This window comes from Polypterus senegalus, chromosome 12 (genome assembly GCF_016835505.1).
Source record: "Polypterus senegalus isolate Bchr_013 chromosome 12, ASM1683550v1, whole genome shotgun sequence".
In the NCBI taxonomy this organism is placed as follows: domain Eukaryota; kingdom Metazoa; phylum Chordata; class Cladistia; order Polypteriformes; family Polypteridae; genus Polypterus; species Polypterus senegalus.
In genome coordinates, this window is record NC_053165.1 from 62110262 (window position 1) to 62122304 (window position 12043).

At 38.4% G+C, this 12043-nt stretch overlaps 2 protein-coding genes across 3 annotated transcripts; one reads left to right on the forward strand and one right to left on the reverse strand.

Moving 5' to 3' along the window:
• Positions 1–946: 946 nt before the first annotated feature.
• On the reverse strand, positions 947–5617 carry LOC120540768 (uracil-DNA glycosylase-like). Its single transcript, XM_039771819.1, has 7 exons — positions 5426–5617; positions 4265–4468; positions 3503–3598; positions 3149–3246; positions 2422–2510; positions 2110–2288; positions 947–1626 (listed from the first exon to the last, which is right to left on the reverse strand). Exons 1-7 carry the CDS (start codon positions 5531–5533, stop codon positions 1486–1488), a joined length of 915 nt encoding a protein of 304 aa, XP_039627753.1. The 5' UTR covers positions 5534–5617; the 3' UTR covers positions 947–1485.
• On the forward strand, positions 4801–11756 carry alkbh2 (alkB homolog 2, alpha-ketoglutarate dependent dioxygenase). 2 transcript variants are annotated; one of them, XM_039771821.1, is made up of 4 exons: positions 4801–5148; positions 7559–7894; positions 9457–9655; positions 10980–11756. In XM_039771821.1, exons 2-4 carry the CDS (start codon positions 7582–7584, stop codon positions 11299–11301), a joined length of 834 nt encoding a protein of 277 aa, XP_039627755.1. In that variant the 5' UTR covers positions 4801–5148; positions 7559–7581; the 3' UTR covers positions 11302–11756. The 2 variants fall into 2 exon arrangements, with proteins under 2 accessions (XP_039627755.1, XP_039627756.1); XM_039771822.1 differs by lacking the exon at positions 4801–5148 and adding an exon at positions 5652–5731.
• Positions 11757–12043: the final 287 nt, after the last annotated feature.

Genomic DNA, 12043 nt, shown 5'->3' on the forward strand with positions numbered 1-12043 from the left:
GAACAAAGTTGTGGATGGCCAAATTATTTAAGAAATTCTAAACCTGCCTCCCAGGCCATATTAAAAAGTGCTCCACTGGCTGTATGTTGATCCTCTCTTCACTTTACCACCAGGTCACCACAGAACAAATTATCTAAAATATTTTTTATGAGGTCTACTAGTCAGTACTGCTGTGTCACACCTCCAGCAGACTGGACAGAGATTCTTTCTGGATCACTCTCAGGATGGTCTCTCATGTCTATGCTAATTTTCATTAAACAACCCAAAGATCTAATTGGCAACTCTAAACTGACCACTAATGCGGGTGTGTAGATTTGGCCTGTGATGAACTGGCCAGAGTGGAGGCCACGATTGCTCCCAATACTTCTAAGATTAACTTTAGATTCCTGCAACACTAACCAGGATTGACCTGGTTCAATAAAAGAATCAATCCATTTTTTCAGTAAATGTAAAAAAAAAAAAAAAAAAGATAAATACATTTTTTAATCATAACAGTATACTCCCTGGGTCACATTAAAAAGATACAGCTCCCCATAACTTGTACCAGCACCCCAGACATTATGTAGTGCAGTTTTCACTGGTGTAAAAGTTAGTTTTCAATGCAATCTTAGTGAATTTATTTAGGTCACTTACTGCTCCAACAAGTTCTCTCTCAGTTATGACATAATCCTTAAACTTGATATTTAAAAACAATAAGAAGGAATATCCCTGAAATTCTTGACAGCACATAACCCTAAATATTTGTACAACTTACCCTTTTTATATTTTTACCTTATCAAGAATAGTTTTCTTCAGTTTAGTTTCGTCTCAAAAAAATGCTTTCCTAAAAATAAACTTTACAAAAACTGCTAAGAGAAATATAAGAAAAGGACAGGCTACCTGGGCACTAGTATACCTTTTGAAAAGCTAGAGGGAAAAGAAAAGAAAAACACTTTAGAAAAAAATATTTATTTTAAATATACAAATGGTTAGAAAAAAATAAAAGCTTATTCTAACAAAATTCTCTCTTTGAGAAAATAAGTTCTTCCCTAAATAACAGGGCAAAAAAGTAAAACCTTCAAAATTATAACCTGAACATGCAAATATCCTAAAACAGGAGAGTTAAATATGGGAACAGAGGAAAGAAAAAGTCAAAATTTGGCAAAAACAGGACAGTATAAAGAACCACCTCGAAAACTGCATAATTAGCCTAAAGTTCTCATTTTTTGTTGATTCTGCAAGAACAGGTCTGGCCATCTGTTTCATATAGTTTAACAAAGTAGTATCCAAACCGATCGTAAAATGTTAAATTTTATCATTTTCCCCAAAGGTTGCACCTGAAATTTTTCCTCTGTAATCATTCCAAATGCAGTTCTAGGCAACAACACAAATCTCTTCCTTTTACATCAATGTACTGTAGCAGCGACTGAAAATTGCTTCCCCCAAGAGGTAAAAAGAACACAATGCATGGAACTACAAACTGGGAACATCCACCTAAGAAGGGGTTCATAGAGCCTTCCAATTAATCGGCTTCTTTCCCAGTTTCTTGAGGAAATCATTAGTCTTGGAAAAATGCTTGCAACCAAAAAATCCTCTATGGGCAGAGAGAGGAGATGGATGAACAGCCTGGAGGACATGATGTCGCTTCTGCAAGAAAACAAAGTGCAAACCTTAGAAACTTCTATGTTTTTTTTATTAATTTTATTACAATCCATACAAATAAAGTTTTTACAAAAAGAAAAATTGTGTTAGGAAAAAAATCGATCCCCACCCCTGAGAGAGAGAGCAAGCCAAACAGCATGAAATTTAAGACCTGTAAACATACCTAAATTAATAAATTCTCTTTATGAACTTATTTTAAAATATTACTGATTAGATCCTGCCATGTTTTGAAAAAAATTTCTGTACGGATCCTCCGAGTATTTTATTTAGAAACTTCTATGCTTTTATCACAGCATTACTTTTCACCCAACTGCTGCATGACAAACACAGTCAGCAAACATTATTACTCCAGTGCAAGCAGCAATAGCACTACTCCACCTGTGTGGGTGCATGCAACTTCCTCATTTATTTTATCTGCAATGTCAAGTATTTAGATTATACTCAAGTCTGAAATAGACAGTGGCCTACCCGGTCAATACAAGAGCCTTTCTTCTGGGCATATGCTCCCCAAAGCATGAAGACAAGACCCTCCTGGTTATTATTCAGCCACTGTATAACTGCATCAGTGAACTGCTCCCAGCCTCGATCCTTGTGAGAATTGGCTTGATGAGCTCGGACAGTAAGGACCGCATTGAGAAGCAGAACACCTGGAAAATTAAATTGTGGCGACAGCTTGGAACTGTGCAGAAAAACAATGCAGTCATGCAAGTTAAATTGTATTGTTGTGCTCTATGTGCTGAAATGACACATCGCCTGCTCAAATTACAAAAAATGCTGCACCTTGTTTTGCCCATCCTGTAAGGTCGCCATGTCCTGGATGCTTAAACCCTTCTATGTCCGATTCTAGTTCTTTGTACATATTTTCTAAACTGGGAGGGAAGAAATAAATTGTTCTCAGGGACAATCAAAGACACTAAAGTGGGCTAAACACAATTAAAATAAGGCACCAAACCAAATCTTTGTTCAAAATTGCAAGCCACAAAGAGCACAACATAATTTCTTTCATTACCATTTAATATTATTACCACTATAATAAAGAATACTTAGACTGTAAAAAACATTTGAATGTTATTTTGAAATTAGTTTAAATGACATTAGTAACCCATGTCATACCAAACTTGTTATTAGGAATGGTGCATATAAATTGAACACAAACAGAGGAATTTAAATAATATACCAAAAGATTTTCTATGACGAAAAGGAAAGAAGGTTAATAGCCATCTTTAGGAAAGTTCTATATAAGCCTATAATACAAGCCATGACAGTGTATATGACACATGGCAGTAAAGGGCGTCAGTGATCTACAGTATAACTCAGTGCCAAAAGGCAGATGATTTCTTTTGTACCTCATTCACCATGAACAACAGAGTAGCTGGGAATGGAAAAACTATAAATATACAGTGACAAAAAGAAAGAAGTCTAACATTCAGCTCTAACAATAGTTCAACAAACAGCCATTTGCGTTCTAACAAAAATTACCAAGTAAAGGATGTAAGGTGTCAGTTACCTGGGTGGAGGTGAAACAGGTCTCTGGACGCTAAAGCACAACCCATGTGCCTGGCTGGGACCGTGATAAGGGTCCTGACCCAAGATCACAACTTTTACCTGCAGTCACATCAGTAAAGAATTTATCACATGCTAAAGTTAAAAGTACGATTAAAAAAACTACACTATTTTACTAAATATCATTATTTTTGTTAAAGTAAATCTGACTGATTTAATCTCAAAGAAGAGTTTACTGTATGTTGAAACATCGACCTTCTCCACATAGAGGACATGTATTATCCTTAACCTACATTTCCCCTTTGGCCACATGTTAGATCCACTGACAGCTTTATAGTTTTGCAGCAAGGCAACTTACATCCCAAATGTCACACATCTGAGTCCAGGTGAATACTTGATGGGCTGGTGGATATACTGTATGACGCTTCCTTTCCTCTGCTACAAATGCCATGAGCTAAACACATCAGTCCCAAAAAATAAATAAAACAGTATTTAAGATTACACACAGGCACACATATATATATTTTATTTTTTATTCTGAGCTAATATACGACTCTTTAAAAAAATGTTTTTGTTTTTTGGATGTATCCCTTCAAAAGATTGTTGGGCCAATGGTCAAGACAAAAAATCCTTTAAATACAGTACAGTATATAATTTTGAAATCAATGCAAAAGTGAACAAGCAGATGACAAGAGTGTCCTCACCTGCTAAAAAGTTTTCACATAAATTTATTCATCAGACAACAAATCTTGAGATGCTAGCTTAGGTTTTTATCAGTTCATTAGAGGCCAAGTAAACATAAACTTAAATATGTCAAATGTTCAAAACATACCTGTTAAGGCGGGATATATTAATGTATATGGCCAAAACAAGCTATATTTCATTATCCAGAATAATTTATTGTAAGGAACGGATGCACATTCTGAGCATTAGTAAAAATAAAAGGGAAGAGCGCTCTCTCTCATTCTGGAACATTAATGTAATGGGAGGTCACACATAAAGAACATCAGAATTAAGGTAGCATTAGATAGTTAACGTGGGAAAAAGACAAAACAGAAGAGATGTGATAGAAATGCCACGTGGCTTGCGTCTTGACAAAATCCCAAGGCCAATCACTCACTTTTGTGAAGTAAGGCTTGTTGAATTCGGGTAGCAGCTCCTCTTTCCAGCTACTCCCAAAGCCCTCCGGGACGCCGCGCGACGCCAGCTTTTCGAGGGCAGCACGCTTATTCTTTTCCATCCGCTGAAGTTGCTCCGGACTGAGAGGTGGCGAGATCGGGGTGCCATTTTCTTCAACCTTGCGTCTTTTGACCGGCGTAAGGATCTTATAGCGAGAAAGACAACGAGACACAGAGAGGGTAAGTCCATATGTAGGGTGCATCTGTACGTTTAAATTATTTACAAAGCTGAAAAGATGTAAAATAGTATATGGGGGTGAGGGAGTCTCTGCGTGGAAAAAAATTGGAATCGAAATAAAAATCAAATAATCGAGTACGCTGTGTTTGCTTAATGCATTTTCCCTCCACTAGCATATATTTTTCTGCAACTGTATCCATACAGTTAAGCCTCATTCCACCCACAACACGGTCTTTAAAGTTCTTCCGCCTTCACGTCATTACGGCGCTCTTCTGTAACCATTGCAAAGTAGTAGCACGCAGGATTTTCGCGGTAAATCAGAGCGTGCAAAGACTATCCAAAAAGCGATTGGCTTACGAGAACGACAATTTCCATTTTACATCCAATCGTGTAAAAGGTTCACATTACCACCACCCCCACACCACGTGAAAAGAGCTAGCTTTGCCCGCCTCCTAAAACACGCCTTTTGGTCAACCCTACAATATTATTGGATCTGCATGCCTCTTTAACCCTCGACCTTCAAAAAACATTGGCTAATACTGACGTTAATCGCCAACCCCCTTTCAATACGGCAATTGGATTGGACACCGACCCGTGTCGACAAATAAACGAGGACTTAACATAAAATTGATAAGCGGGAGATTGGCGGTAAGCAAAAATCATTTAAAGCAATATGCAGTTGAATTATTATTTTTGTGTTTTATAGTACAGTGAAATAAGATAGAAAAAACTGCACGTCACAGTCTCCTAAAAGTTAAATCGTGAAAATATTCATTTTTCACAACCCGAAGCACGTTTACGTAAAAACATTCATTTACAAGCAAGAGAATACGTCATTCCAACTATTAAAGTAATCCAATAATCACTCGGCGTTCAACGCAAACTGGCGTGCTCGGGAGGAAAAAAAACAAACTTTTTTGCTTACCTCTTCGGGTTCTTGAATGCTAATATTTTTTGTCTCTTCGTCATTTTCCGACAGTCGCTTTTTGTTTATCGGGGAGAAGTAAGAGTTAATAGTTTTTTGCCCAATCATTTCTAAAAGCAATTTTATTGCTTGCCTGATACGAACTCTCTCCGGGTGCGAGTGTGATAAAAAGCCAGGAGACTGTGTTTCGCGCCACTTATCTGCGCAAGTGCCGTGGGAAAATAAAAAAAAATGCAAAAGAGCTTCAAGTGGCCAATCCCAATGGCGATGCTCCCCGAATATGCATATTTGTCTACTTTCAGCAAGGTACGTGTATTCGTAATCCTAATTATTTTTGTGGTGACGAGCGGAAATTAACATGGATTGTGAATATTTTGTTTCTTGCGGGAGTGCATCACTAAAGGCGATATATAAATGAAGAGCACCGTGTAATTCTGTAGCATTAGAACATACAGTATACTGTATCCGGTGCACCATCTAGGGATTGTTTCTGCCTTTGCTAAAGGAGTGATTTTGTAACTCCAAATTATTAGGCTTCTGGCATTTTACATTATTAATAATGGTGCCAAGTGTCATTCGAATTGAGCGACTCACTTGTGATGTCCACAGAGCCACACCTTCACACACAGATTTAAATCTTTCTTTAAGCGTGCTCACTGTTGCCCTTAAACAGTTAAGTTTATTGAACTTTTGACCTTGTTGCAGGAATCCCAATAGGTCATCAATAGTCAAACTTCCACATTTAGTGTAATGAATATTCAAATTATACAGACATAAATGTACTAATATCTCTCATAAAGGTCTGACTGAAATTGTGGCTATGGCATTAAGATTATGTCCAATATTTGTCATTAAATAAATAAAAGCAATAAAAAACACATTTTTCGATGCATGCACCAATTTATTAATAACTGAGTACAGGTATTTAAATGTTTTCCTAGCCAAATAAAACAGGATATTTTTTTTAGATGAGGGCGTGCTATTGCATAAGAGATGCAATAAATGATAATTTTGAATCCCAGTGCCATCACATTTTTAAAGCATTTTGATGATTGTTATTGCAGCTAATGTGAGGCCATATAATTCAATTTGTGGCATCACAGGTTTAGATAAGTGAATGACACCGATGTGACATCTTACAATCTGCTAGATTGAGATAATATAAACACAAAAATTCTCCAACCCAATTACTCCCAGTTCAAGGATGTGGATGCTGGAGCCTATCTTAGCAGCTTAAGAGTAAGTGACATATTTTAGGACACCAGTGGAAAATGCAATTAAGTCTAAACCACAAAGTGCTTCTTTATACCAAATGGGAATAAACTACCAAGACATGTAGTTGAAGGAGAAACCTTGAGAACCTTTAAGAAGGCTCTGGATGAGATATTAGGGCAGGTTAGCTATGAGGTATAGGCTCAACAAACAAGATTGATGGACTGAGTGGTCACCTCTAGTTTGTTAAATGCATTATGTAGGTACAAGTAGGAGACCAGTCCATAGATTTTCATAGGCTTAATTTAAAAAATCTAAGTAATTTCATACATGCATTTTATGAAGGGAGAAAAAAAAAAACAGATTACAAAGGGTGTGTGTAAGGTAGCAGGGATAATGGTTTCAGTAGAAAGAAACACTGGTTTACACTTAGTTTATATGTTGAACTATCTGTGAACATCTGGTATAAGTGTCTTTTACCCCATCACCAGGTAAAGATCAAGTCCAAAGTTCACCTAAATGACACATTTGTCTTCGTTACTATTTGAATTGACTCAGAGTGGCTGCTCAAGAATGACTGTACTGGAATTTATGAGACCTGTATCATTTTAGAGTAAGCTGAAGTCAAAAATCCTAGTATGTTTATGTAGTCAGGTTAATAATTAGCTGCTTAAAAAAATACTTTCTGCATGTTTTTACAATATATAATTAATATTATTCTGCCAAAAGACTGCCCAGAGCCCTAGAGTGCCCGGATGTGATGCTGGTTTATTACGGCAGGCAATCCTGGCTGCGCTCTGTACCCTGCATACCAGTCAGCCACCACCTTTTCTTCTATAGATAGCTGATCTTTACTCTTCATTGCTCTTTCAACCTACTAATTATTTTTGTTTTATTTTTATTATTTTTTTTCCTTGTCAGTTTGGTAATTATGCCCTGTCATAATGGATAAGTTTGTGACGAAAACAAGAAAAAAAACATTAGAATCTCCCGATGAGAAAAAGAACAAGATAGTAGAAGTGGCTTGCCAGTCTGGGCAGGTGAAAAGACGTTGGCTTGAGAGCAATTTCAAAGATAATGCATCTCTGTTTGCTACAGAAGAGGATGAAGAAGAGGAGGACAAAGATTTTGCACATGCCTTATCCTGGAAGAAGATTGAAGCTGAGGGTTTGGATTGTGACTACACTTTGCTTTTCCGAAAGAGTGAGGCAGACATAATCCTGAAAGAACTGGAACAGGAGGTGGAATATTTTTCAGGTAATGCACATTAGTAATTCATGCTCTTGTGATGTTGTTGTGTTAGTTTTATAATTATGAAAGTAACAAACAGAGTAGACTTTGGGTCTTGAAAGAACCCAAAGTTTAGTGATGTACGTACATGCATATGCCCTCGTAAGCTGTAATGTCATTTATGGCACTTTTTGCTCATTTCTGTTTTGTGCAGCACACACATAATGAAAGACAGAATAATAATTCCCCACACATTTGTATCATCACCATTCAAGCAGTTATTATACTGTCTTTCTCTATTAAAACAACTCTAGAGATAATACTTAAAAGAATATTGAGAATTATATGTACTTCTTACTATCTCAGTTGCATTCAGCCATTACTTGACTGTTGAAGCCTGTCTATTACTCCACATAAGTCGTAACAGCCACTGTCACCTCCTTTCATCAACATTCTTTTTCCAAGCCCAAACAATTTTTAGTTCACACATGTCACAATTGTGCATGAAGACCTCAGAAAGGTGTCTGGTGACCCTTAGCAAAAGTTATCCCCCTAACTCTAAGCTCACTTGGTTCTGAGATGGAGATTGCTCTGTTTTCCCTTCTATGGTTGCTTCCTTCCTGTCCAGAAGTACAGCTGGTTTGGGCGGAGTTTACATTTGGTCCAGGATAACCAGGTTAAGCTCCATCTAGAAGTTTTTGGGGTGTAGGACCATTCTTTACCAAATATGGTCACACAAGCTTCAGCACCCCCCAGTACATTATTTTTTTTAATATATATGACTGTGGCGAGGAAACATATGCAGTCCTTAACAAAGCAGCTTCCTTTGGCATTACATGGTGCTGAAAGGCCCTATTCCTGCATTGTATCATGCATGCACCTCATATTTTGGATGACCAACCTGCTACTTTATGGGTGTGTTTAACAGTACGAGCACTGGCAGGCTAAATGACTCACTCGGGTCTAAAAGAGTCAGTAGTGAGGACTGAGCCTGTAATCTTGTATTTGGCAATGGCCAGCATGTCTCCCAATCACTAAGTGTATTATTTAATTTCCATCCATCCATCCATTTTCCAACCCGCTGAATCCGAACACAGGGTCATGGGGGGTCTGCTGGAGCCAATCCCAGCCAACACAGGGCACAAGGCAGGAACCAATCCCGGGCAGGGTGCCAACCCACCGCAGGACACACACACACCAAGCACACACTAGGGCCAATTTAGAATCGCCAATCCACCTAAACTGCATGTCTTTGGACTGTGGGAGGAAACTGGAGCGCCCGGAGGAAACCCACGCAGACACGGGGAGAACAAGCAAACTCCACGCAGGGAGGACCCGGCAAGCAAACCCGGGTCCCCTAACTGCGAGGCAGCAGTGCTACAACTGCGCCACCATGCCGCCCATTATTTAATTTAGATGGGGGTATTTCATGATTTACCTAATCCCTCAAATATCCCTTTATTTGGTTTGGTGAGTTTTGAATTGCAGTATTTCAAATGCATTTTGCACCAAAACTTTTAAAGCAGTTACCATGTTTTTGCTAACAGTACCTCTAAAATTGGTCTTTTTTATTTCATTTTTTCTTGTAGGGGATCTAGCTAAGGTTCATGTTTTTGGAAAGCTTCACAATATACCTAGAAGGCAAGCCACTTATGGAGACCCTGGGTTAAAGTACACTTTTTCAGGACTACAGCTGTCTGCCAGGCCGTGGACACCCACACTGGTGATGATCAGAGACCGTGTGACAGAGGCAACAGGGCACAGCTTCAACTTCGTATTAATTAACAGGTATTGGCAATCCATAGTATCATTTTATACTCATGCTGTATGAAGCCTAGCTGTGTGATAAACGTTAGAGCAGAAAGTCTGCTTTGCACAGCAGTCTGTTCAGCCACTGACACTCTCAGTGTTGCTAGAGCAGTTTCCACGTCATGTGTCCTCCATCGGCCATAGAGGTGGCAAGAGTGGAAATGGCTGAAATCAATGGACTCCAGACAAAAAAACCCAACATGTGAACAATTGTCATCATGACAGCAGTAACTGCTGTCACTCAATTTGCACCCAGCTCTGTATAAAGCACTAATGAGAATGTCTGTCTTTGTTTAATATTGGCAAAAGCAAGCAAGACTATTGTCTGACTGTCTCAGAAGTATGAACGTACAAGTCCAAGGAAAATCAAAAACCCTTAATAAAAACAAAAATTGTAACCCTTGAGGAGGAGCTTTAGAGCCAGTGCATTACCACAGATTATTATGGGTAAGGCACTGGGACTATAAAGCCTCTAGTTACTATTCCTGCCACTACATGACCCTGAAGAAGGCACTTACCCTGCCAGAGTTGTCACAGCAGAAATAAAGGAACCATTTTATTGGTTGATGGTGATGCGTAAGCAGCTTTGACTACAAACATCAACTACATGAACAAATTACAACATACTGTAAATATTATTAAACTCTGGTCTTCTTGTAGGAAGCTGGCACCCTGCATTCAAATCGCATGCCCATTTTTGATCTGAATGGATTTCCTTTCATATCTTCAAAGATACAAATTAGGTGAACTGCTAATTCAAAACTGGCAGAGTGTGAGTGAGTGGGCCTTGCAAGGCCACATCCAGGGCTTGCTCCAGTGTCTACCCTGTGTTGGCAGGAGAAGCTTAGGCCCCTGACATTCTGAATCACATTTGCACTTACTTGTTAGGCTGACACCTTTATCCAAGGCAACCTACAACATTTATGATACAATTGGTTCCATTTCTATTGGCGTTCCAGTTGGAGCACAGGCAGGTCATGTGACTTGCTCAGGGTCACACTCTCAGTAGTGGGATTTGAACCCACAACCTCAGGGTTTGAAGTCCAAAGCCATAACCAACTACACCAATTAGATCAAACGAGTTTAAGAATCTATGTATGTCATTTGTCTTTTTTAACATGTTACAGTATGAAAAGTTTTTAAGATACTAATAAGGTCTATTTTACCCTTTAATGCATATATCCAGTGCCTTCAGGATATTTAGGGATTTGTTCTTTTTGTATAATTATGATTCTGTAGTTTGCGGTGTTAGAAATCTGCATTGATTTAAGTTCACACACCTCTAATTATCATTCCTCATTAGATACAAAGATGGCAATGACCATATTGGAGAACACCGGGATGATGAAAGAGAGCTGGATTCAGCATCTCCCATTGCCTCAGTGTCATTTGGGGCCAGCAGGGAATTTGTCTTCCGCCACTGCTCATCACGGGGTAAAAAAGCTTCTAGGAAAATTGAACCTGTCCGTATAGAACTACAGCATGGCAGTCTGCTTCTGATGAATTGGCCCACCAATGTCTACTGGTATCACAGCCTGCCTGTCCGGAAGAAGGTCCTTTTGCCTAGGGTGAACCTCACCTTCCGTAAGATTGTGGGGCTGAAAAAAACACAGAAAACCTCCTGAGAAGAACCTTTTCTTTGTATGTTGTTACTGCCTTGATGGATTTTGTTTGTGGAGATTTTTTATACATTAAACTTTATTTTCAAACCATAAGCAACCTAAAGTAGTGGGGCACTTAGAAAAATCTATTCACACAGATGAAAGCAATTGTTGTGTCACTTAAAAGCACTGGGCTATGTCTCTCCCAAGCTTGAGCCTTAATCAGTCATTTAAGCTGCTTGCAAACAAGACTGCTAATTCAAAAAACATGGTTTGAATGTACACTGCAAAAATAATTGCAAAATATATTGGGGAAAAATGAGCCAGTTCAGGACAGTATTGTAAGGATCTGTACAGCAAATGAGTAATAGCTTTTATACATGTGTAATGCACAATCTGAACTGAAGAAAAAAAGAGAATTTAAAAGCTGAATTAAATACTGTTGCTAACACATCTATGTGGAAGCGTAAACAGTCAAATCTTTATTTAGTACAGCATATCTCACAAAGGATAACATTTTAATGATGAAGTACAATATAAGGTAATTGAAACAGCATGGTCAACCAATTACTGAGAGAACACTGAAAATGACAAGACTTAACAAAAAACAGAAGAATAATAGCAGAGGCTGACTGAAGATGCACAGTAATATATTAGTACAATAAAATCGGACAGTAGAACATGTCCAAAAGGAGGTGATCTAAATGTGACAGACAAAAGTTGGGTTTTTAGGCACAAATAAAACCTGCTTCAGGAACAGTCACAG